This window comes from Trachemys scripta, chromosome 20 (genome assembly GCF_013100865.1).
Source record: "Trachemys scripta elegans isolate TJP31775 chromosome 20, CAS_Tse_1.0, whole genome shotgun sequence".
Lineage (NCBI taxonomy): Eukaryota > Metazoa > Chordata > Testudines > Emydidae > Trachemys > Trachemys scripta.
In genome coordinates, this window is record NC_048317.1 from 10,578 (window position 1) to 37,882 (window position 27,305).

The window sequence follows — 27,305 nt, forward strand, 5'->3', positions numbered from 1 at the left end:
ATATGTAAAAGTGTCTTCTATCAGTTTCTGTGCCTATATGAAATCACTGCAGCTCATTTCTCTTATATAACGTGCTGAGTTGCTAACTCCCTCCCAGAGCCCACATATCCGCACCCCCTCCTGTACCCCAATCCCTGCCCCAGGTCAGAGCCTGCACCCCTCACTCAAACTCCCTATAGCCTGCAACCCTCTTGTACCCCAACTCCATCCCAGAGCCTGCACCCCAAAAAGGGCTGGATTAACCTTTTGTGGGCCTGGAGCTAAACATATTTGTGAGCCCCCATGGGGGAAATGGGGACATGGGGCAGGGGGGCAGAGTCCTCAGAGCGACGGGCTGGCTGGGGGCAATGGGAGATGAGATGGGTCATGGCACGGCAGGGACAGCCCCGTTCCACCCAGAGCAGTACAAGGGCACTGTTTACAAACCGGAAGCTGCCAGATGCACACTGGCCAGCCCGACCCTGCGCTCCCATTGTGCTTCTTCCCCTTCGGGGCTGTCCCATGCTGCATCATGCTACCCCGTGCCCAGCACCCCTCTGACTCCCTATGTCCAGTGCCACACCACCCAGAGACTCCCACAAACCCCCATGCCCAGTGCCCTCCCACAGACCACTCCCACACCCACTCAGAACCCTCCCATAGATCCTCTCACTGCCCAGTGCCCCCTAGCTGGAGACCCCCCACAGTCCTCCCACAACTGCATAGTGCCCTGCACCTCCCCGCCCAGAGTCCCCCGACAGATTCCCTCACTGCCCAGTGCCCCCCACTGCCCCAACTGCACAGTGCCCCGCACAGACCCCCCCATACTTCCCAGCACCCTGTCACACACAGATCTCCCTCACTGCACAGCCCCCCCCAACACACACAGATCTCCCCAACCCCCACTGCACAACACCACCCCCCCAGACCCACTAGAGACCTACTCTCCCACACCTTAACCCCCAGCCACAATAGCTGGCCCTGATGGGAGGTGACTTTGTCTGCCAGGCTGAGCCAGCAGCGCAGCCAGAGCTGGTCCTGGGGCAGGATAACTCCGGCCCCTTGAGGGTGCAATCAGCCAGGCTGGAGCAGGAGCAGAGCCTACCCAGGCCAGGCTCCCTCAGGACCCACATGCCTGGCAGGACCCAGCTGAGCCCCCCTTCCCCTCTGGCCATCCCCTGTGACTGGCTGAGACTGGCCCAGCCTCTGCACCAGTCCCAGGTGGCTCTTTCCCTGGGGAGGCAGGTGGAGCCCCACAGGTCCCAGGCAGTGGAGACAGCTCAGAGCTGGAGCAGTGCTTGAGAGTGGGGCAGACCCCTGGGACGTGACTCCTGAGATCCCACCCACACCCTTTGGCCCCGTGGCCAGCAGCCCTGCCGAGCCCACATGGTGGTCCCCAGCTGCTGGGTGATGAACCCTCTATAGCAGCGGCATAGCCAGGTTCTAACATCAGGGATTTATTGTATTATGTATAGTAAGTGTTTAATATAAAAATCAGGTAGTAAGGTTCACAATGTTATAACAAGAGATTATGCTATTACCATTATCCAGTCAACTTGCACACTACTATTTTGAATTAGTGATAATTCAGAGAGAGAGAAAGAAAAAAGCTGAATTTAGAGAATAATTATTAACCAGATTCTTGGTTATTCACCAGCCACTTTGCTCCAGACCATAGCACAAAGCACCATAAACCCAGTAGAATCTGCTCAAGAGAATATTCACCTCAAATTGGCATCTGCTACACTCCCCGCCCCGCCCATTTCCAGTCACCACTATTCAGGATATAGCAATGGTCCAATAGATCAATTTGTCACATTAGCCACGAGGAAGCAGGTCGTGAGTGTTTTTGACCACAAACCCCATCCCTCCTGATTCGCAACCCCATGGACCAGTGACAGGTGCATGAGCAGCCAAGTCATTGGAAATAAGCAAGGAGGAAGCCAGTGAAAAAAGTGAAAGTGGCCATTCTGGTATCACCTTGGGCTCAGGGGCATGCTAGCCAGGAGGAAGCAGATTGATCAAAGGGGACACTTTGGTATCCCCTTGGGCTCAGGGGCATGCTCCATACCCTCAAACCTTACCTCCCTTTTCACGGATTCACACACAAAAAAGTGAAACTGCACGCCTCAATAGATGAATAGATCAATTTGGCACATTAGCCAGAAGGAAGCAGATCGATCAAAGGGGACACTCTGGTATCCCCTTGGGCTCAGGGGCATGCTCCATATCCACAAACCACATTAGCCAGGAGGAAGCAGATCGTGAGTGTTTTTAACCACAAACTCCATCCCTCCTGATTCGCAACCCCATGGACCAGTGACAGGTGCATGAGCAGCCAAGTCATTGGAAATAAGCAAGGAGGAAGCCAGTGAAAAAAGTGAAAGTGGCCATTCTGGTATCACCTTGGGCTCAGGGGCATGCTAGCCAGGAGGAAGCTGATCGATCAAAGGGGCCACTCTGGCATCACCTTGGGCTCAGGGGCATGCTCCGTACCCCCAAACTTTACCTCTCTTTTCACGGATTCACACACAAAAAAGTGAAACAGCGTGCCTCAATTGTCCAATAGATCAATTTGGCACATTAGCCAGGAGGAAGCAGATCGTGAGTGTTTTCGACCACAAACCCCATCCCTCCTAATTCGCAACCATATCCCTGGACCAGTGACAGGTGCATGGGCAGCCAAGTCATTGGAAATAAGCAAGGAAGAAGCCAAGGGAAAAAAATAAAAGGGGCCACTCGGGTATCACCTTGGTCTCAGGGGTATGCTCTGTACCCCCAAACCTTACCTCCCTTTTCACGTATTCACACACAAAAAAGTGAAACAGCGCATCTCAATCATCCAATAGATTAATTTGTCACATTAGCCAGGAGGAAGCAGATCGATCAAAGGGGCCACTCGGGTATCACCTTGGGCTCAGGGGTATGCTCCATACCCCCAAACTTTACCTCTCTTTTCACGGATTCACACACAAAAAAGTGAAACAGCATGCCTCAATTGTCCAATAGATTAATTTGTCACATTAGCCAGGAGGAAGCAGGTCGTGAGTGTTTTTGACCACAAACCCCATCCCTCCTGATTCGCAACCCCATGGACCAGGCGGTAGCAAGTAGCCCAGATGGTCAAGTTGCTGACGGAAACCGCACCCAGTTGCAAAACGGGAGGATGTCTATACGTGTCCGCAGCTCCCATGGGCTGCTGTACCCAGCCCATGGGAGCTGCGGAGCCGGTGCTGGGGGCGGGAGCAGTACCCATAGATTCCCTGAACACCCCTCGCTTAGGGGCCGCCGCAAGGGACCGGAGTCCGGCTCGCAGTGTGATCCGGCCTGCGGGCCCCCCCTTAGCCCAATCCGGCCTGGGCTGAGGGGACCGAGGCTGGCGGTTGGATGCCGTTTGGGGAGACTGGGGCGTGCGGCCGGCCGGGCCGTTTCACTGCCAGGGCGTGTCGGAGGTTGCCCGCCCTGGGATGCTGCTGCGGGAGGCTCCTCCTGGGGCTGCCCCCAGGGCGGGCCGGGGCCGGGGAGCGGCTCCGGGGGCTGATGTTGCTCGGCAGAAGTAGGCGGGGCCGGCGCAGAGACCTGGAGTCGGGAGGCGGCAGCGCCGAGCTCGGAGCAGCCAGGTAGGCCGGAGCCGGGTCCCGGGGCAGCGTGAGGAGGGGGCTGGCGCGGGCGCGGGCGCGGGGCCGGGGCCCGGGCCGGGCCGGGCCGGCGGCAGCGGGCTGGTCTCCGTGTAGTCCTTCTGTCGGGAAGTCGGGGCGAGCCCGTGAGCCGTGAGGTAACCTGGCGCCTTGCCCCGCACGGGGAGCCCTGGTGTCGCTGAGCCTCGCGGGCGGGGCTGGAATTCCACTTCGGTAACTTGACTTGGTTCAGCCTCTTTACCTAAAACTCCCCAGAAACGCGGCCGGGGGGGAAGCTCTGTCCCCAGGCCGTTGAGGGGACAGAGTCTCTGGCGCCCACGTTCAGCGCCAAGCCCCAGCCTCTGGCTGGGGAGATGCGAGTGTAGTGCAGTCATTTGGGGGTTTAGTCTCCCTCTAAAAACGGCTCCTGCACAGAGAGCCGCTCTCAGGGATGTGCCTTGAGGCTGGAGAACATTCCTCTGAAATAGCCATGTCACCGCGTTTCCAGTCCAAACGTATCCTTTCAGCGTGTACAGCCACAGAGGGCTTGTTGAATGAAGTTAGTGGGTTTGTAATTACAATGCCTAGTATTTCTAAAAAAACTGTCAGCGTTCTAGGGTCCTGCAGTTGCTTTTGTTCAGTGCCAGTACCACAAAGGCATTCTGTTGGCAATATTAAAAGAACATGTAAAACCTAGACTAGAAACCCATAACCACCAGTAATGCAGCCCAGATAAACTAACAGTGGTCTTGATTAAAGGAGATTGAGAAGTGGGTGGAGAGGGTTTTTTTATTTAAAAAAATAAAATTGGCCATAAAGACATATTTTCTTAAATGTGCATTACACTACAGACAGCTGCTTTACCACAGTGGTAGTTGGACCTATCCAATGTCTGAGAACACATTTAAAAATACCTTATGTCTAGAATCTGTTTACCACTCATATCCCACAAGCTAGATCAAAGTCAGTACTTTGAAGTAAGTTCTCTTAGGATCATCTGGATACTAGAATAAGTGTCTTTTTTAGTATGTCAGTAGTTGTCATTAATGCTTGGCGTTACTACTGAAGTAAAATTTCAGCTTTGGCTAGGGATTGCTTTGCTGCTGGGGCACCATTTTGTTGTTTTTAAAAAAGAGGTAAGACGGAGCCTCTCATAGCTATATCCTTAGGAGAAAGAAGGAACATTCTGATATCTAATATAATTTTCCAACCTAGCAGCTGGACATTGGTATTTTAACTGTTCCTTCTGTTCTTGCTCACACATCATCAGCAGGAGACACCCTTATTAGGGCCTTGTCTAAACAACCAAGTTTTGTTGCCAAAAACTGCTTTTTGGCAACCAAACAGTGTGTGCGTACACACTGCAATGTGACTTTTGTCAGGGAAAAATACCTGGTTTTGGCGACTAAATACATCCACCCCAAGAGACTTACATCTTTTTCCTCTACATTTTTTTCGACAAAGTGCCAGTGTAGACACCATGCTTGATTTCATTGCTTTAATTGGCGTCCAGGAGGTGTCCCACAATGCCCATCCTGACCGCTTTGGTCAGCAGTTTGAATTCCATTGCCCTACAGCCAGGTAAACAACCATCCGCCCCTCCCCCTTAGAAATCCTGGGAATTTTTGAAATTCCATTTCCTGTTTGCTTGGCGTGGAGAGGTCTCATTGCATCTTCCCAGGTGACCATGGCAGCTTATCACACCAAACACTCTCCTGCTTGGATCACTGCAGAGCTGTTGGATCTGATCAGTATATGGGGAGAGGAGGCTATGCAGTCCCAGCTGTGCTTGAGCCATAGGAATTGGGATACCTATGGACACATTCCTTGAGGCTTGTGTGAAAAGGGCTATGATCAAGACATGCTACAGTGCAGAGTGAAGATAAAGGAGCTGAGGCAGGCGTACTATAAGGCAAGGGAGGCAAACCATCACTCTGGTGCTTCACCTAAGACCTGCCAGTTCTATAAGGAGCTGGACGCTATTCTTGGTGGTGACCCTACCTCACCCCCAAGAGCCCCATGGATACTTTGGAGGGAATGGAGGCGGCAGAAAGAGGACCTAACCCAGAGGATGAAGTTATTGATGAAGAGGTGGAGTTAGATGAGGATATGCAGCTCCTGGCAGGGTTGCTTGATGGGGCAGGCAGCCAGGAACTGTTCTCAACTCCAGAGGTGTCTAGCCAGTCTCAGCAGTCGCTCTCCGGGGAGCAGGAAGCAGGAGATGAGACGCTTGGTAAGTGGCTGTGATCTGTCTAGTGCGAAGGTGAGTTCAGGGTATAGAAATGTGGGAGGCTGGTGGTTCCTATGAGGGAGATGGTTCCCTGTGTAGCTAATCCGTATGGCAGAACAGGGTGTTGATGCATGCAGAGATCTCCTAGGAATCCTCCAGAGAAATCTCCAGGAAAGTTTCCTGGAGGTACTTGGTAATCCTCTGCTGAAGGTTCTGTGGCAGAGCACCTTCCCCCATTCGGCAATCACTTGTGCAGGGACCAAAGTGGCACATAGGTGAGCAGCATAGAGAGCAGGGTGGAAGTCACAAGCATGGAGTAGATAGTACCCTTGTTTCCCAGCTTGCCTTTAGCAGTGAGATGTCTGCTAGAATGACCCTTGCCTATGGAAAAGTCGGGGAGAATTTTAGATTTTTTTTCCATAGACTGCTACACCATGAGCCTTGCAGAGAGTGTGTGCTCTTTTCCCCATGTGGAGCAACCTTCCCCCACAACACTCACCATGCCTTGGCTGTTCACGGAGATGTGTGCCTGGCTAGGGTCAGTGAAAAAGTGATTGCAATGTTGCGAAAGGTGAATTTAACTGAAATATTACAATACTGTGCGTGAATTTAACAATCCTGCTTCTGTGCATTGCCCCATGTGCTTCACCAGATGTGGCCTTCAGGAACACCCCACGCACCTCTTCCGAGCGTCTCCGCCAGATAAGAAAGCGCCCAAGACGCAGCAAAGAAGACATGTTCCAGGAGGTACTGCAATGCTCCAATGCAGAAAAAAGGGAACATAAGGAGTGCTGGAAAGTCGAATGGCAGGACAGAAAAGAGAATCAAGCGTTTGTTAAATACGCAACTGAGAGGATGATTAAAGTAATGGAGGAGCAAATGTAGATGTTACAGTCCTTAAGTGCTGTAGACTGAGCAGATCAGTTCCCCTTTCACTCCATCCCCTCGGACAACTTTCACAATGATAACTGGACCTACACACAGTTGTGAAATTCTGTCTTTCCCTAGTTCCTTCGTTCCCATGAGGCGTTTGCATGTGCTGTTTCTTGTTCAATAAAATCAAAGTTCTTTAATAGTGAATCACCTTTATTTTTTTCTACAAATTGAGATTGCAAGCACTACCAATACATACACAGGCATTGTTATCATTGTCTTACAGGACTATAAGGCCCAAAATGACACCATTGCGTCCTAGGAAAACTAGCACCTGTGACAGAGATATACAGTATTGGTGCTCATTGTCAAAGTGCTGCCTCCAAGTCTCCCTGATTCAAACTGCCCCCCTCTGGGTTCCTCTGACAGCCCTGGCATCTGCCTGCTCAAAATCAGCAGCCAAGTGGTCTGTCTCAGCACTCCACCCCTGATCAAACCTTTCACCCTTAGCTTCACAGAGATTATACAACATGCAGCACGTGGCTATGACCATGGGAATATTATCCTCATTAAGGTCTAGCCTGCCATAAAGGCATCGCTAGCGTGCCTTTAATCTGCCAAATGCACATTCAACTGTCATCCGGCACCTACTCAGCCTGTTGTTGAACCATTCCTTACTGCTGTCCAGGTGTCCCGTGTAAGGTTTCATGAGCCAGGGCTGTAAGGGGTATGGTGGGTACATTTCAAGGTGGCTGTGTCCATCTAAGCAATCTATCTGATAGAAAAGAAATCTACATAGTATATCTGAAAAACAGAAAGGGCCAGACCTACACTGGCAGAACCTAGGTTGTGGGACTCCAGAGACCCCCAACAGTGACTCTAGCTGACTACAGTCCCCACTCCAGCAGTGGTCTGGACCTGGCTGGTATAGCATACAGGGGGAGAGACTTGATTCAGTGCATTTCCAGGCAATGTCCTATGAAGCCATAAATAAAGCTGCTTCCATTTCACCCTATGAATCCCAAATGGAAGGGGTCAGGGATACTGCCTCCAGAGCTGTAGAGGATGCAAATTGCTGCTACTTTAGCATATGGTTTGAAGTCATTGAATGGGTCATTAAAGAGTTCATGATAGTCCCCACCCCACCCCCAAATAGGGATTTTTAGCCATGTAGTCCTAGCCAAAGTCAATTTTAGTTAATTGTATTGTGCTTACCTTACATTCCTCTGTAATGTTACCTGAAAGCAAGAGTCTTCAGTTCTGTCTTAATTGTTGTGTGGTCTTGCTTTGTGCTGTTAGACAATAGGTGGAGTGGTTTATAAAGTTTGTAAAGTGCTTTGGGGAACCTTTCTGGATGAAAGGTGATGTGTAAGTTTGTCATCATAGTGCTAGAGATTATTCTTATAAAATTTACCAGTCATCTGAATGTTGTGCTGATTGTGTGTAAGATAGTAACCTGTATGTTTGATGGAACAGGTTTTTGAAATTCCTAAATACTTGGCCTTTTCTGAGTAAGTAATATGGAGATGGAGAGGATGAACACAGATACGTCTGGTGAGGAGGAAGAGAAGGAAAACATTGAAAGAAACTCTAGAGTTTGTACTAGCTGTGACAAGATTCATGAGTCCATTTCCAAATGGATGCTTCCTGAAAATGCCAGAGGAACCTACTTGGAAAGAGCAAACTGTATCCCTCCTCCTCTCTTCATCATTTCCATTAGTTTAGCTGAGGTAAGAGTTCTTACCTGGTAACATTGTAAATGTTTGCACTTGTCTTGCATTGAATGCTATTATTTTATAGGAACAACAGTCAAACTGTGGGATTTAGATTATACAAATTGCAGTTGTTTCACTTTAGAGTCACGGGCTTCTTGTCTGTTGTTCAGCACTGGAGTTTGCATGTGATCATAAAACATACTGAATTGAGCATTTTTAACTTCTTGATTATCTTCCATTTAGTAACTTCTTTCTCATTTATTGCACAGATGAAGCCCATATTATTCATAGATTCATAGATTCATAGATTATAGGACTGGAAGGGACCTCGAGAGGTCATCGAGTCCAGTCCCCTGCCCGCATGGCAGGACCAAATACTGTCTAGACCATCCCTGATAGACATTTATCTAACCTACTCTTAAATATCTCCAGAGACGGAGATTCCACAACCTCCCTAGGCAATTTGTTCCAGTGTTTAACCACCCTGACAGTTAGGAACTTTTTCCTAATGTCCAACCTAGACCTCCCTTGCTGCAGTTTAAACCCATTGTTCCTGGTTCTATCCTTAGAGGCTAAGGTGAACAAGTTCTCTCCCTCCTCCTCATGACACCCTTTTAGATACCTGAAAACTGCTATCATGTCCCCTCTCAGTCTTCTCTTTTCCAAACTAAACAAACCCAGTTCTTTCAGCCTTCCTTCATAGGTCATGTTCTCAAGACCTTTAATCATTCTTGTTGCTCTTCTTTGGACCCTTTCCAATTTCTCGACATCTTTTTTAAAATGCGGTGCCCAGAACTGGACACAATACTCCAGCTGAGGCCTAACCAGAGCAGAGTAGAGCGGAAGAATGACTTCTCGTGTCTTGCTCACAACACACCTGTTAATGCATCCCAGAATCATGTTTGCTTTTTTTGCAACAGCATCACACTGTTGACTCATATTTAGCTTGTGGTCCACTATAACCCCTAGATCCCTTTCTGCCGTACTCCTTCCTAGACAGTCTTTTCCCATTCTGTATGTGTGAAATTGATTTTTCCTTCCTAAGTGGAGCACTTTGCATTTGTCTTTATTAAACTTCATCCTGTTTAACACAGACCATTTCTCCAATTTGTCCAGATCATTTTGAATTATGACCCTGTCCTCCAAAGTAGTTGCAATCCCTCCCAGTTTGGTATCATCCGCAAACTTAATAAGCGTACTTTCTATGCCAATATCTAAGTCGTTGATGAAGATATTGAACAGAGCCGGTCCCAAAACAGACCCCTGCGGAACCCCACTCGTTACGCCTTTCCAGCAGGATTGGGAACCATTAATAACAACTCTCTGAGTACGGTTATCCAGCCAGTTATGCACCCACCTTATAGTAGCCCCATCTAATTTGTATTTGCCTAGTTTATCGATAAGAATATCATGCGAGACCGTATCAAATGCCTTACTAAAGTCTAGGTATACCACATCCACCGCTTCACCCTTATCCACAAGGCTCGTTATCCTATCAAAGAAAGCTATCAGATTAGTTTGACATGATTTGTTCTTCACAAATCCATGCTGGCTGTTCCCTATCACCTTACCACCTTCCAAGTGTTTGCAGATGATTTCCTTAATTACTTGCTCCATTATCTTCCCTGGCACAGAAGTTAAACTAACTGGTCTGTAGTTACCTGGGTTGTTTTTATTTCCCTTTTTATAGATGGGCACTATATTTGCCCTTTTCCAGTCTTCTGGAATCTCTCCCGTCTCCCATGACTTTCCAAAGATAATAGCTAGAGGCTCAGATACCTCCTCTATTAGCTCCTTGAGTATTCTAGGATGCATTTCATCAGGCCCGGGTGACTTGCAGGCATCTAACTTTTCTAAGTGATTTTTAACTTGTTCTTTTTTTATTTTATCCGCTAAACCAATATACATATTGCACCACTATAATACCCTATTTTTCAGTTCCTTATAAGTCTGGCAAATTTTAATCATGAAGGCTGAAATCTTCCATCTCTGGTTTCTGTTTCATGTCAAATTTTTTTAAATATTTGAGCAAAAATGGTTCAGCATCAACCTTTTCCAAGAATGAGCTTAGTGGAGAAATAAGAAAATATTTACAAAATAGTTTCTGACTTGAAACTTGGTAGGGGACAGTTCAGAAGTGTCCTAACCCTATGAAAATCCACACTCATTTGGCCAGTTTAAGAGCCTCTTAAAGTTGCTACTGGCACATGCACAGCAGAACTTGTTTTACACTTGGTGATTGTTTCTTAAATTCCTAAACTGAACTGCATATGCTCTACTAGAATTCTTTGAAGAGGTCAACAAGCATGTGGACAAGGGGTATCCAGTGGATATGGTGTACTTAGATTTTCAGAAAGCCTTGACAAGGTCCCTCACTAAAGGCTCTTAAGCAAAGTAAACTATTATGGGATAAGAGGGAAGGTCCTCTCATGGATTGGTAACTGGTTAAAAAATAGGAAACAAAGGGTAGGAATAAACGGTCGGTTTTCAGAATGGAGAGAGGTAAATAGTGGTGTCCCCCAGGGGTCTGTACTGGGCCCAATCCTATTCAATATATTTATAAATGATCTGGAAAAAGGGGTAAACGTTGAGGTGGCAAAATTTGCAGATGATACAAAATTGCTCAAGATATTTAAGTTCCAGGCAGACTGCGAAGAGCTACAAAAGGATCTCTCAAAGTGAGTGCCTAGGCAACAAAATGGTAGATGAAATTCAATGTTGATAAATGTAAAATAATGCACATTGGAAAATATAATCCCAACTATACATATAAAATGATGGGGTCTAAATTGGCTGTTACCACTCAAGAAAGAGATTTTGGAGTCATTGTGGATAGGTCTCTGAAAACATCCACTCAATGTCCAGTGGCAGTCAAAAAAGCGAACAGAATGTTGGGAATAGTTAAGAAAGGGATAGATAATAAGACAGAAAATATCATATTGCCTCTATACAAATCCATGGTACATCCACATCTTGAATATTGTGTGCAGATGTAATCGCCCCATCTCAAAAAAGATATATTGGAATTGGAAAAGGTTCAGAAAAGGGAAACAAAAATGATTAGGAGTATGGAACAGCTGCCATAGGAGGAGAGATTAATAAGACTGGGACTTTTCAGCTTGGAAAAGAGATGACTAAGGGAGGGATATGATGGAGCACTATAAAATCATGACTGATGTGGAGAAAGTAAATGTGTTATTTACTCCTCCTCATAACACAAGAACATGGGGTCACTACATGAAATTAATAGGCAGCAGGTTTAAAAGGAAGTATTTTTTCACACAGTGTGTAGTCAACTCCTTGTTAGAGGATGTTGTGAAGGCCAAAAAATAACTAGATAAGTTCATGGGGGATAGGTCCATCAATAGCTATTAGCCAGGATGGACAGGGATGGTGTTCCTAGCCTCTGTTTGCCAGAACCTGGGAATGAGCGACAGGGAACGGATCACTTGATGATTACCTGCTCTGTTCATTCCCCCTGGGGCACCTGGCATTGGCCATTGTCGGAAGACAAGATACTGGGCTAGATGGACCTTTGGTCTGACCCAGCATGGCCATTCTTATGTTCCCAAATTTGATGACCTCGCTGTCCTCCCCAGTCAAAATATCCTTTGGTTGAGGAAAGATGCAACTAGGCTGTGAGCCCAGGAATTTTAGTCTTGCCTCTTCCGTTGATTGAGAAGTGGACAATTAATAACCAATCTTTATCCAGAAAGACCTCATATCCCTAGCAAGTATTAGTCCCACATTTTATATGTGAAGTAACTAAGGATCTTAGACATTTCACAAGCTCACTTCTGGCAGAAATGCTGATTAAAATAGAGATTTCTGTGGCAGATTCCGGTTTCAGCCACTTAATCCAACTGTCTCACTGAAAGTATAGGCCAAATTGTTTTTTGGTTATGAAGTCCTGCATACGCGGTGCCTGGAAAAGAACCAGGAATCCTGACTTGTTCTTCTGTGGTGCCACCAGACTCCTTGTTGTTTTTGTAGATACAGACTAACACGGCTACCCCCTGATACTTCATTTTTTCATTTTTCTTTTTTTAAAGTCCAGTGTTTGTATGTTATTTTCTGTGTGAAAATGTTTGAGTTGGAAAACCAGGCATTTGAACATTAGGAAATGCTAGGACTGAGGTTGCCTGTGCAACCTTAACTCTGTCCCTTTGTGCATATCACAAACTTCTTGTTCTACAAGTACAGTAACTCCTCACTTAACGTTGTAGTTATGTTCCTGAAAAATGCTACTTTAAACGAAACGATATTAAGCGAATCCAATTTCCCCATAATATAAATGCGGGGGTTAAGGTTGAGAATTTTTTTTCACCAGACAAGACTATATTTTATATAATAAATTATTTATATATACACACACACACACATACACAGTATAAGTTTTAAACAAACAATTTAATACTGTACACAGCAACAATGATTGTGAAGCTTGGTTGAGGTGGTCAAGTCAGAAGGTAGAAGAGGGTGGGATATTTCCCAGGGAATGCCTTAGTGATAAATGATGAACTAGCACTCCTAACACATTGTTGTTAATGTAGCCTCACACTCTCCAAGGCAGCACAAATGGAGGGAGTGGAGACAGCATGGCAGAGAAAGACAGAGACACACACCTGTGTGTGAGAGAGAGACGCGCATTGCCCCTTTAAGTACGCTGACCCCACTCTAAGTACATTGCCTTTTTAAGTAGATCAGCAAGTTGAGACAGCAGCTGCTGCCAGCAAGCTCCCTCCGTCCTGGTGTCCGTCCCCCCTTCCTGCTTTGGAGATAAGATATAGCGGGAGGGGGACACCCTGACATTAGCACCCCTCTTCCCCATCCACCCTCTGCACAGCAAGCAGGAGGCTCCCGGGAGCAGCTCCAAGGCAGAGGGCAGGAGAAGCACAGGGCAGCGTGGGGAGGGACAGCTGAACTGCCCAGCAATTGATAGCCTGCTGGGTGGCTGCCGCACAGGGAACTTAGGGAAGCGGGGAGCTGATAGGGGGTTGCCAGTCCAACCTGGTTCCAAGCCCCCTCCAGCTAGCTCCAACGGACTGTTCTTTTTGCAAGCAGTGGCCAAGCAGGTGGCTACCAAACAACATTATAAGGGAGCATTGCGCAGCTTTAAACGAGCATGTTCTCTAATTGATCAGCAACGAAACAGCGTTAATTAGGACAACTTTGTGAGGAGTTACTGTACTGCTCTATCATTCAGATCCTGATTCAGCAGAATACTCAGGCATATCCTTAAAATCCATTTAAGTCAGTGGGATTAAAGAACATGCACAGTGGTTAGAACCCCTTTAAATCGGGTATTTCCTAATTTGAGTGGTTGATTTTGCATCTCTACCCTTTTTGTTGTTTCCAGTGTGTGTTCTGACCATTACACAAATAGTTGTATGTTAGTGAAATTATGCATTTCTCTATATAGAAGGTTTGAAATCTGCCATGAGACAATTATATATCAAGGATTTTGGGATTATCGGAGGAAAATTATTTATATTTAATAATTCCAAATCATTGTAGAAGTTGTTAAAATCTCTCATTGTTTCCAGCTGGCTGTATTCATTTATTATGCTGTTTGGAAGCCCCAGAAACAGTGGATCACGCTGGATACAGGTGTCTGGAACAGTCCCTTTATTTATAGGCCTGACAAGAGGGAAGAAACTTGGAGATTCATTTCATATATGCTAGTGCATGCTGGGTAAGCAATGTAACAATGGACTCTACAAACAGTCAACCTGTGGAACTCTTTGCCAGAGGATGTTGGGAAGGCTAAGACTATAACAAGGTCAAACAAGAACGAGATAAGTCCATGGAGGATAGGTCCATTATGACTATTAGCCAGGATGGGCAAGGATAGTGTCCCTAGCCTCTGTTTGCCAGAAGCTGGGAATGGGTGACAGGGGATGGATCACTTGATGATTATCTGTTATGTTCATTCCCTCTGAAGTACCTGGCATTGGCCATGTTGGAAGACAGGATACAGGCTAGATGGATCTTTGGTCTGACCCAGTCTGGCCGTTCTTATGTTCTAAACAGGTTTTTCAGAGAAGCCAAAGGGAATTAGGTGTCATTCCATTAGGTTCCTCTGAAAATCTCAGTCTATGTCAAAAATTTATGTATTCATTGAGGAAAATGGAAGATTTTACCTTGTAAGATTTATAAAGATCATGTGGTCAGGACCCTAGTCTTAAGACTTGTCTGCAGGATGATGCTTCTGGGCACCGTACTGAGGCAGTAGGATCTGCATCATGATAGGCTGTCCCCTTTAAAGGTAGTGGTTCCTAGTTGTGAGCCCACCCCAGTCACATGGCATGGCCCTTCTCATATTTTGGGAGGTTTTGATATAGGATAAGACATAAGAAATAAGAGGAATTTGTGGAGAGGAAGCAGTCCCAGGAATAAATAATGTTTGGGAGAAATTTTATTACTGTTTCTTTAAGGGCTTTGGCTCAGGAGCCTTGCAGAGTGGGCAGGGCAAGGCTCCTCTCTCGCCCAACCAACTGGGTATGAGGTGGAAGAAGGGAACTAGTATGCTGCCTCTTCCCCGATAACAGGGCAGACAACAGCAGGAGAGCACTGTCTGCTGCACCCTCTGAGGCTGAGAACTAATTGGGGTAAGGGGCCAGCTGAAAGTGGATAAGGCCCTACAGCTGTCCAAAATTATAACCCAGCTCAAAGGAGGAGAATGGAAGGCTGCAGTTTTAAGGAGAGAAACTGTTGGAAATATCACCCAGCTCTGGGAGGAGGGCTGGGACCTCCTGAACGGGAGCAAAAAGTCTATAAGGACTCTTACATGGACCCACAGGGGACATGAACTTCAACTCAGAAGTGAGTTACATGCTGTAGAATAGTTAACAAATCAGACTCCCACGAAGGTGATATTGGTTTACCAGTCTAGGTAATTAATTGAAATAACCTGAGTTGGTGCTGGAGGCAATGAACCTGCAGGGCCACAAAGGGGGCCACGTTCAAGGGCAGCACCCCATGACAAGGTCAGTAATGACAAGATTTCCACCTAGTGAACTGCCAGCACCACTTCCTGCAGCAGTGAGGTGTCACTCCATTCCAAAATGTGACCTAATCCATCAGTGTTTAGTTTGTGAGATCAGTACAAGGTAATATAGATAGCATGGCTGTAGTATAGTTTTAATCCTACCTGAAAAGGTACAAAGAAGGGCAACAAAAAATATTAAAGGCAAGGATCAGCTTCCATAGGAGGAGAGATTAAACAGACTGGAACTGTTCAGCTTTGAAAAGAGAAGACTAAGGGGGGATAAGATAGATGTCTAAAATATCACGAGTAGTGTGGAGAAAGTGAATAAGGAAGTGTTATTTACTCTTTCACATAACACAAGAACTAGGGGTCACCCTATAGAATTAATAGGCAGCAGCTTTAAAACAAACATAAGAAAGTACTTCTTCACCCAATGTGCAATCAATCTGTGGAACTCGTTGCTAGGGTCCAAAAGTACAACTGGGTTAAAAAAAGAATTAAATAAGTTCATGAAGGACAGGTCCATCAATGATTATTAGCCAAGAGGGTCAAGGCTGCAAACCCATTCTTTGGGTGTCCCTAGACCTCTGACTGCCAGAAGCTGGGACAGCACGACAGGGGATGGATCACTCGATAATTGCTCTGATCTGTTCATTCCTTCTGATGCATCTGGCACTGGCCTGTCATAAGACAGGATACTGGGCTAGATGGACCATTGGTCTGACCCACTATGGCCATGTTTTACCTTTTTTTTTTTTTTTGAGACCTGTTCTTCATAATCTGTGCTCCAGTTCTGCCTTTCCACCAGAGTCCCTTACTCTGACTTGTATGCAGACTCTGGCCTTCCAGATCCAAATGCATAGCCCTGACTCCACCCCCTAAAAAGTAAGGCTTACTTGTTTTGAGTTATTTGAGTATATAATTTATAACAGCTTTTATTTTGTCTTACTAACTTTTAAAATTTTTTATTTTGGCTGTAGAAATAAAGCATGCCCCCAGGATGCTAGCATGCCATTTTATTATGTATCAGCTATAGTTTGAGAAAACTTTAAATGTTTGTTAATTAAAATTTTGATTTTCAAATATCATGTTTTTCCTTGCAGCATTCAACACATTTTAGGAAATCTCTTTCTGCAACTTATTTTGGGGATCCCCTTAGAAATGGTTCATAAAGGGCATCGGGTTAGTCTGGTGTATCTCGCAGGAGTGATTGGAGGTCAGTGTGTAATGGGAAATGGGTAAGCTTAAATGAAGAACTGTCTGTATCAGAAAATCAATGTATATTATTGCCACATCCCCTTTCCTGAACAGGACAATCAAAGTTGTTGGTATACTGGATTGTGTAACAACCAGTTCTCTTGGTGCAGAGAATGTCTTGACTCCAAACTTTTACCGTAATAACATACTAGAAAACAACCCTATGTTCCACTCCACTCCACTCAGGTGTTCCTTTCAACTTTTTAGCCATTCTCCCTTCCAAATTTTTTAACACTCTAATTCATCCATACAGAAATATAAATTCATACCAAGTGTTAGCGGGCAGTATTTTACAATTAACATCTTTGAAATGGATAAGTAAATTGAATTAATTCTCAATGGAAATAGTAAACTGCATTTATTATTCTGCATTCTAAAGTCTACAGTTTATGGACTCTAGAAAAATAGGCACAGATATTGTTCCTGTAAAAGCACATCTTGAAGTTGGTTATTGTTGCCGTCTTCAGTCGGTTAATTCTATTAGAATTAACAGAGCTTCGGTTAATTCTAAATAAAATAAAATTAAAGAAGCAACAACATTGTTCCTCTGTAATCTTACTCCATCACCAAGAAAACAAGACTTGTTTTCTCCCTACTGCTTCTAATTCTAGGTATAATGCTTTGTTACCACTTCTGGTGCTTGTTTTAATACTTCCCTATTAAGGCTGCTTAAATCCTGTTGAATGATAAGACATGCATATTAACAAATCGCTATGATTTATAAATATAACTTTTTATTGACAAGTTTCTACTGATGAAAGGTAGAACAATTCCTTTCTCAGGGGACATTATAAAATGTTGAGTATAAGGGTTTAGTCTGATGGCAGTTATTGCAAAAATTCTCAAACCGCTGTATTCTCATGCATTCAGATGAAACTGTATTCTGAGTCTTATCGTATCCTCAAAGCATAGCTTCAGCTGGGAGATCATCGTACAATTGCAGTGTCCATTAAGAGGCCATTCATAGGTCTGGAGCAATGTTCCCTCTAATTTTTTCCATTCATGTGCGGAATTAATTTTGTTATGTGCAGCACCAATATCGAGGTAATGTCTGGATGTGTGCCACCAGTAGAAACAAAAAACTTTTTATATATCTATAAGGGGACCATAAAGATTTCCTGGAATCTGACACTTAGGGCTGGATCCTCAGCTGGTGTACAGCAGCGATGAAGTCAGTGGAACTACTTCGATTTTCACTAGCTGAGGATTTGGCCCTTCAAGTGTATCATATTAGAACGGCTTCCTTATCACTATTGCAAGTACATAGACTGAAGTCTTATGTACATAACAGGCTTTTCTGAAGAGCAGAAAAAAATGAAATCCTATAATGTACAACCCATATTTCAGGTTGCAGTTCCCTTTGCTCAGAATTTAATCTAGTGGCTGGCAGTGCAAAGCTGAACCTAAAGTGAGATTCCTCACCCAAATGAAATAAAAACTGTATGATGTCTTGAAGGTATTTTTCTTTGGTTAAAGGTAGTAATATGGTGGTATTTCATGGTTTTGTATAAATCTTGGTTCAGGATGTGGATCAGACTCAATAAGGTATATATTTTTGGCAGATACAATACTGCTTATCCCCATAAATTGTGTAAATAGAGGCACCATAGAACAAAGAATAGAAACATTTAACTGCTATAACACAGGATCTTCCTTGAAAAAAAGGGGCTGGGGCCGAGGGAGAGGTGCCTGTCCCCGCTGTAGCCCTGGAGCTGGGGCTGAGAGAGAGGTGCCTCTCCTGTCCCCGCCACAGCTGGAGTTGGGGGCAGAGGCATGTCTTCCGTCCCTGCTGCAGCCCCGGCCGGAGCGTGGGCCTGGGGAGAGAGGCGTCTCTCCTGTCCATAGGTGCTAGAACTAGGGGTTCTGGGGGTGCTGCAGCACCCCTTGGGTTGAAGTGGTTGCCATTATATACAGGGTTTACAGTTTTGGTTCAATGGCTCTCAGCACCCCTAATATATAAATTGTTCCAGCATGCCTGCTTCTGTCCCCGCTGCAGCCCTGGCCGGAGCTGGGGGAGAGAGGCGTCTCTCCGCCCCCCAGCCCTGCACACCCCAAGCTCCCCCAAACCCCCATCACTGCCCCCACCCACTCTCCTTCCTTACACTTTCTCCACGCTCATCTGTGTGCCCGGCTGGTGCGCAGCCCTGGATGGCGTCTTGTGCAGCCATGCACCTGAGAGGGAACACAGATCTGGAGATAGTGAGGTGGGTACTTCTAAATAATTCTTAAAATTCATTTTTAATTATACATAGAGGTCAAATCCTGCATTGAAATAAATTAGTTTTGTCTAAATAAGGACTCCATATATTTTGATATATGTTCTTTGGTAGACTTTCTCCAATCTGTCTGTTATAAGCAATACAGGCAGTAGTCACCAACAGGAAGAGAGGGCATTGGAGCCTGGGGAAATTGTCTTTCCACTGTGCCACATGGACGGAAATGGGACCTATAACTTATTGCCAGTACATTTTCACTGTTGAGGTGGTGACAAGGCTTAGGTGTTTTATGTCACTGTCTAAAGGTGTGCTGAGCTGTGCTACTTGATATTGTAAAAGTGCCTGAGCCCTGTCTACACTAGCTGTCCTAACAGTGGAGCTTCACTGGTAGTGAATTGTAGACCTATTTTTGTCACAGTAGACTCAGACTTTGAGGCCAGAAGGGACCATCATGATCATCTAGTCTGATCAACTGCACATTGCAGGCTACAGTACCTCAACCACCCACTGCTGTAATTGACTCATAATCTCTGTCTGAGTTACTGAAGTCCTCAAATAATGATTTGAAGACTTCAAGTTACAGAGAATCCCCCATTTACACTTGTTTAAACCTCCAAGTGACCTGTGCCCCCGCTGCAGAGAAGCTGAAAAACCCCAGGGTCTCTGCCAGTCTGACTCATGGGAAATTCCTTCCTGACCGCAAATATGGTGATCGGTTAGACCCTGAGCATGTGAGCAAGACTCACCAGCCAGACACCAGGGAAAGAATTCTCTATAGTAACTCTCAGTGTCCCATCACCAGCCATTGGAGATATTTGCTGCTAGCAGTTGGAGATTTGCTACATGCCATTGTGGGCAGTCTCATCCTACTATCCCCTCCATAAACTTATCAAGCTCAGTCTTGATACCAGTTAGGCTTTTTTCCCCCACTGCTCACCTTGGAAGGTTGTTCCAGAACTTCACTCCGATGGTTAGAAACCTTCATCTGATTTCGAGCCTAAGCATGTTTATGGCCAGTTTATATCCATTTGTTCTTGTGTCCACATTGGTGCTTATCTTAAATAACTCCTCTCTTTCCCTGGTATTTATCCCTCTGATGTATTTATACAGAGCAATCATATCTCCCTTCAGCCTTGATTTGGCTAGGCTTAACAAACCAACCTCTTTGAGTCTCCTCTCATTAAGTTGGTTATCCATTCCTTGGATTATCCTAGTAGCCCTTCTCTGCACCTGTTCCAGTTTGAATTAATCTTTCTTAAAGATGGGAGACCAGAATTGCACACAATATTCCAGATGAGGACTCATCAGTATAACAGTACTAACACTTCTCTGTGTCTATGGGAAATACCTCACCTGGTGCATCCTAGGACTGCATTAGCTTTTTTCACGGCCGCATCACATTGGTGTAGGTAAAGCTTTAGTTGGCCTTTTTTTCTTTCTGTTTTCTTTCCCCACTTTCTAATATATCTGTCAATCTCCTGTAATTTCAGTTGTGATCTTTAGCTTCTATTGATGTAGGTTGCAGAAAATGTCATCTTAAAGTTTCCATTAGAACTCTAGTTCTAAGGACATTTCTGTCTTTTCAGGTTCCTTGGCTAGCTCAGTCTGTGATCCCCTCCAGGCTCTCGTAGGGGCTTCAGGAGGAGTCTATGCTCTCATTGGAGGATACTTTATGAATGTTTTAGTGGTAAGGAAACAATCAGAAATGCACAGAAAAAAACAGCTTCTTTGTGGATCTTTGTTCATTTTTAGATCAATCTTATTTGTGTAAATAAAATGTTCAGATTTTTTCAGCAAAGGAATAATTAAGGAAAATGCAACTCCCACATACATATGTGCTGAACAAGCAGTGTCTGTCCTTGAGAAATCAAAGCTTCACAGATGCTTTTTTGGCTATTAAAATAGGAAAAAGTGGATTTAGCAGTTGACATCATTTTTCAGCCAAAGTGACATTGGACTACAGAAATTGCCGTTTGCGATCCCATGTAGTGCAGTATTCTGTCTCAGCTAGTTGCCAAAATCAGATGCTTTAGAAGTACAAGAAACCCCATAGTAGACAATTATGGAATAAGCTGCAAACAAACAAAAAACAAAACCAAAAAACCCTCTAAACTCTAGGGCTTCAGTTAGAACTTGACTGATGCCCTGAAGCATGAGGGTTTGTATATCCCTTAAAAAAATAATTTTGGCTATATATTCATGTAAATGTCTAATTGTATTGATCTCATTTTGGGTGCAGTAGTTCAACTTAACAGGAACTTTAAACCTTTATTTTGGGAATCTTTTATGTCTATCACCCACACATACCAAAAAGCAATACAAACCCCAGCTTACTCAAACTTGTAGTTTAACATAAAATCTTGGTGACCTCAGCATTGTTTAGCCAGAATAACTTCCCAAATGCTTGGAATGTGTGACAATCACATGTTCTGGTCTCTCAATATAATCAATGTAAAAGCACATGAAGTCTCTGTTAAGGTTTTGCATTGGAATGCAAGTTTTATGAAGCTGGGGTACATACTGATTTTGTTGGTGTTTGTGGGAGATGGAAGTGAAAACTGTATGGAGTGTTGGGGAGCATTATCACTAATGTTTTAGGGAAACAAAGGTGGAAAGGAGTGCATAGGTCTCTCCCAGTAACTCGTTACTTTCTTTCTTTTAAGATTTCAGATGAAGTGTCCTGCTACATAACCTTAACTGCAACTAAACATATTTTTGTTTGCTAATTAAGATCTTGGCTTCAGTGATCTCTAGTGTCAGAGAAGTTGACTGTATATTGGGTGGCTTTTTAAAAAATGATTTAGTTTAATCAGTCACCAAAGGTGGGTCCTACTCTTTTAATTCTAAACATTAGTTCATGGAAACATCAGTTCTTCAGCAAATCTTCTCTTAAGAAGTTCAGTCAGCAGTCAAACCTTTCTTTTCTGTGTGATCACAGGCAGTATGAATTATAAATGATACATTAAAGAGTTCACATCACCATAGTTTTCAAGTAAACAAAGAGGGGGCCTGGTTCAGCAAATAGCATTGAGTCTCCACCACCAAAGGCACGAGAGGCTCTAAAGAAAATTGGTATCCTTTGTGTAAGGCAAAAACATTGTTTTGCTGGATAATCATTTTCAAAGTGCTGACAGTACGCAGATTGCATCTTCTTTTTTTAGTAATTTTTATCACCAAAAGGCATACAAAAGGACACGTTTTCATTATAAAATAAGGAGGAATGTGAAAGATGTGATAATAGCGGTGGTCTAGTGGATTAAGCTACTTGTTGTTGGAGTTTGGGCATGCCACTTTCCCTTTCTGTGCCTCAGTTTCCTCATCTGTAAAATGCGGAGAATGATACTGACTCTCCTTAGTAAAATGCTTTGTGATTGTTTGAAAGGCGCTACAGAAATATAGGGTGTTTCTTAATGTATATTAATATACCTAAATGGACTGTTTTGTGTGTGTGTATGTGTATGCATGTACAAGTCCATGTGTATAATTATATAGCTTAATTGTTTCTTTTTTTCTCTCCAAGAACTTCAGAGAAATGATTCCTTTGTTTGGAGTCTTCAGATTGCTCCTCATCGGGATTATAGGTAATTTTAATCCTACCTAGTATGTATGTGAGAATAAAAACTATGCAAGACACCCAGTATTAAACTGTACAAAAATGAATACCCATTTGGAGTCCAAAATACTAGTAGTTAGGGAGGTATCAGTTGCATATTATTCAGTTTGCTAAAACCACAAAGTACACCTCTACCCCGATATAACGCGACCCAATATAACACTAATTCAGAAAGAACACGGTAAAGCAGCGCTCCGGGGGGTGGGGGTGGGGTGGGGGAGCGCTGCACGCTCTGGTGATCAAAGCAAGTTTGATATAATGCGGTTTCACCTATAACACGGTAAGATTTTTTGGCTCCTGAGGACAGCGTTATATCGGGGTAGAGGTGTAAATGTAAATTGGGGTTAGGTTAAATTATAATGTAAACTGATCTGAGCCTTAAACTATTTATTTAGTGTTGCTTTGTGCTTTTAAATACTAATAATTACCTGTGTAGTGCCACAGCTATGTATGGTGCTTGATAAAACTCTAGCTAAATTTTGGTCTGTTAGAAGGGTGGAACTGAAGTCAATAGGAGTTGGAATCATGTGGCTGAGAGTAGAATTTGGTCAGATTCTTATTTTACTAGCTCCTGCATTTCATTCCAAAAGTGACTGCTTCAGTTGTGGGTGAGATGATCTCTTTGTAGTTAGCTTTGTAGATGCCACCTGAAGACATACCATGTTGTAACTTACAACCATTATTTGGATTTGTTTCTGAAATGTCTTGTCATTCTTATGATAATTGTGTTTTCTTAGTTGGAACAGATATGGGATTTGCTCTGTATAGAAGATTTATCGCTCCTGTGAATGGGCCTCAAGTAAGTGCAGTCTTCACTAAAATAGCTTTGGATAAATTATAACTAATGCTCTACTAGACCTTAGATAATACCTCAGTATTAACTATTGGAATTTAGTAGAAAAATAGTGTTTTAAATAGTAAAAAATTGTGGTGATTCCTCTTGCACCAAGAAACACAATGGCACATAATCCCAACTATACATACAAAATGATGGGGTATAAATTAGTTATTACCATTCAAGAAACCAATCTTTGAGTCATCGTGGATAGTTCTCTGTAAACATCAGCTCAATATGCAGTGGCAGTCAAAAAAGCTAACAGAATGTTAGGACCCATTAGGAAAGGGAGAGATAATAAGATGGAAAATATCATAATGCCATTATATAAATCCATATATGCCCACACTTTTAATACTGCATGATGTTCTGGTTGCCCCATCTCAAAAAGGTATATTAGAAATGGAAAAGGTACAGAGAAGGGCAACAAATATGATTATGGGTATGGAATAGCTTTCACATGAGGAGAGAGAGAAAAAAGACTGGGATTGTTCAGTTTAGAAGAGAGATGACTTAAGAGGGGATATGATAAAGGTCTACAAAATCATGAATGGTGTGGAGAAAGTGAATAGGAAAGTGTTTTTTATCCCTTCACGTAACACAAGAACCAGTGCTAACTCAATGAAATTAATAGGCAGCAGCTTTAAAAGAAATATCAGGAAATACTTCTCATACAACATGCAGTCAACCTGTGGAACTTGTTGCAGGTGGATGTTGTGAAAGCCAAAATTATAACTGGGTTCAAAGAAGAATTAGGTAAATTCATGAAGGATAGGTCCAACAATGGCTATTAGCCAAGATGGTCAGGGACTCAACCCCATACTCTGGGTATCCCTAACCCTCTGACTGCCAGAAGATGGGATTGGATGACAGGGGATAGATTACTCAATAATTGCCTTGTTTATTCCCTCTGAAGCATCTGGTAGTGACCACTGTCAGAAGACAGGATACGCGGCTAGATGAACCATTGGTCTGACCCCTTATAGCCATTCTTATGTTTTTATGAGAGAAAGTAAACTGTTTTTTTCATAGAGTAATAAATTCTAAGCCAGAAGGGACCATTGTGGTCACATAATCTGATCTCCTGTGTAACACAGGCCAGAGAACTTCCCAGAATAATTGCTAGAAAAAACATCCAATCTTGATTTAAATATTTTCAGTGATGGAGAATCCACCATAACTTTTTTTGTAAATTGTTGCAATGGCTTATTACCTTCTATGTCAAAAATTTACACCTTATTTCCAATCTGAATTTGTCTAGCTTCAACTTCGAGCCATTGGATTGTGTTATACCTTTTTCTGCTAGATTGAAGAGCCCATTATTAAATATTTGTTCCCCATGTAGATACTTACAGTGCAATCAAGTCACCCCTTAACCTTCTCTTTGTTAAGACTGAGCTCCTTCAGTTTATCTATTGATCACTATAAGGTATGTTTTCTAATCCTTAATCATTCTCGTGGCTCTTCTCTAAACTCTCTCCAGTTTATCGACATCAGAACTGGATAATATTCCAGCAATGGTTGCACCAATGCCAAATACAGAAGTAAAATAACCTCTCTACTTCTACTTGAGATTTCCCTGGATCACATTAGCTCTTTTGGCTACAGCGTCACACTGGGAGCTCATGTTTAGCTGATTACCCCCCATGACACCCAAATCTTTTTCATTATCACTGCTTTCCAGGATAGTCCCCCATCCTGTAAATATGGCCTACATTCTTTGTTCCCACCCATATTAAAACGCATATTGTTTGCTTGTGCCCAGCTTTCCAAGTGATCCAGCTTGCTCTGAATTGGTGACCTGTCCTCTTCATTATTTATAACTTCCCCAACTTTTGCGTCATCTGCAAACTTTCAGTGACTTTGTATTTTCTCCCAGGTCATTGGAAAAAAATGTTAAATTGTGTTAGGACCAAGAAGTGATCCCTGAGGTACCCCACTGGAAACAGACCCGCTTAATGATGATTCCTTTGCAACTAAATTTTGAGCCAATTTTTAGTCTTTTGAATGTATGCCATGTTAATTTTATATGGTTGTAGTTTTTAATCAAAATGTCGTGTGGTACCAAGTCAAATGCCTTCCAGAAGTTTATGCGTAGTAGGTCAACACTATTGCCTTTATCAACCAAACTTGTAATCTCATAAAAAAATTAAATTAGTTTTTCAGGATCTATTTTCCATAAACCCATGTTGATTTTCATTCATTACGTTACCCTCCTTCAATTCTTTATTAATTGAGTCCTGTATCAGCCACTCCATTATCTTGACCGGGATCGATATTAGTCTGACAAGTCTAGAATTACCCAAGTTACCCTGTTTACTCTTTTTAAAAATTGGCACATTACCTTTCTTCCAGTCTTCTGGAACTTCCCTGGTGCTCCAAGACTTATTGAAAATCAATGGTCCAGGAAGCTCCTTAGATGGCTTTGTTAAATCTCTTGGATGCAAGTTACCTGGACCTGCTGATTTTAAAATGTCTAATGTTAGTAGCTTCTGTTTAAAATTTCCAGAGATATTAATAGAATGGAAAGACTGTTATCACCATGTGATGAGAATATCATGTTTTTTCCCCAAATATAGAACAGAAATATTTATTGACCACTTCTGCCTTTTCTGTATTATTATTAATTTCTATCTAGTAGTGGGCCAATACCATTGTCGTGACTTTTTTGTTTGTAATATATTTTAAAAAATTCCTTCTTACTGTTCTTAATTGTGTTAGCCATAGATTTCTCTGTGTCCCTTTACTTCCCTTCTCAATTTTCTACAGTTCCTAACTTCTGAATTATATTCATTACTATCAACTTTCCTTTTGTTACTTTTTTTTATAGCTGCCTTCATTTCCCCTCTAAACCAGGAGACTTTTCCCTCAATTGTGGGATTGTGACTTTTTGGGCATCTAGTTAGGTGTTCTTTGATGGCTCCCAATTATCATTCACATTTTTCTGATTAAATTCTTCCTCCCAGTTACTTGGCTTATAAAAAGTTGAAGATACATTTGTTAACTTAAATAATGTATAGGGGCACAGATCTGGGATGGGTGCTTATTATTCGTAATAAGCTGTTACCTCTGTCTGAGACCAAGATTTTTGGTACATTTTAAAGACTTCTTTCCTTGTAGAAGCTGTATCCAGCCATGAAACAGGCTACATATTTAATAAAATGCTATCTTTATGAAATACAGCATTGCATGTAGATTTCTCCACTATACTGTCAATGTACTTGTGACGTAATTCTTGCAGGTAATTTACTACTGATTAAGATAACTATGGGTCTATGTTAAACTCAGAGTAAGTAAAGCAAGACTTTTATCCCTTGCTGTCTATTGCTTAATCACAATGGGCATACTAAGGGAAGTATAGTTGTGTTTAAGAATTACTATGTATTTGAGCATGGACAGCACACTCATCTTTCAGAACAAAGGGCAGACAAGGGCACTGCCCTTGAACTATTTAAATTGTAATAAATAGCACAGTCCCCATAAATAAATTTTTATGGTGTGGGGAGGAAGGGGTGTGGCGGAAGAGAGGTTAAAGGAGTGGTAAACCAGGTCAGGAATACTTAGCGTTACCATTCGTCCGGATTTACCCGGACATGTCCTCCTTTTTGTGCTAAAAATAGCGTCCGGGGGGAATTTGTAAAGCACTCAAAATGTCCGGGATTTCCCCCCTCCCCTGCCAGAGCAGAGCGAGCGGCTGGGAGGGCTGCAGGAAAGTCCCGGGCTGGACTCCGGAGCAGCTGTAGAGGAGCTCCGCCCTGCATTCTGAGCCGGCAGCTCTCCCCTGCAGCCCGGCTCCGGCAGCACTGTGCAGGGCCAGGGACCGGGTTTTGTTGTGCTGGGGAGCGCAGCCACGTGTCCGGCTCGCACAGAGCCCAACACCCTGTTCTGAGCAGCAGGGTAAGGGGGCCAGGGGGCAGGAGAAGGGGCACGGAGGTTCTGGAGGGGGCAGTCAAGAAACGGGGGGGGGGGGGGGGGGGGG

The 27,305-nt window shown here is 43.7% G+C and overlaps 2 protein-coding genes across 4 annotated transcripts in view; both read left to right on the forward strand.

Moving 5' to 3' along the window:
• Positions 1–3,478: 3,478 nt before the first annotated feature.
• Positions 3,479–27,305, forward strand: part of RHBDL2 (rhomboid like 2) — a 25,528-nt gene continuing 1,701 nt past the window's right edge. The window contains exons 1-8 of one of the 3 annotated variants that reach the window (XM_034754080.1): positions 3,524–3,599; positions 6,479–6,573; positions 8,176–8,429; positions 13,961–14,109; positions 16,509–16,621; positions 20,465–20,565; positions 22,399–22,459; positions 23,229–23,290. In XM_034754080.1, the coding sequence (XP_034609971.1) occupies positions 8,220–8,429; positions 13,961–14,109; positions 16,509–16,621; positions 20,465–20,565; positions 22,399–22,459; positions 23,229–23,290 (696 nt within the window). In that variant the 5' untranslated portion in view covers positions 3,524–3,599; positions 6,479–6,573; positions 8,176–8,219. Of the gene's footprint in view, positions 3,600–5,225; positions 6,574–8,175; positions 8,430–13,960; positions 14,110–16,508; positions 16,622–20,464; positions 20,566–22,398; positions 22,460–23,228; positions 23,291–27,305 lie in introns of those variants that run through there. The other 2 variants (XM_034754078.1, XM_034754079.1) reach the window with 2 other exon arrangements.
• The window catches only part of GJA9 (gap junction protein alpha 9), a 25,810-nt gene continuing 21,741 nt past the window's right edge, over positions 23,237–27,305 (forward strand). Inside the window, exon 1 of the mRNA XM_034754077.1 lies at positions 23,237–23,290. The gene's annotated coding sequence lies outside the window, so the exon portion shown is untranslated. The remainder of the gene's footprint in view (positions 23,291–27,305) is intronic.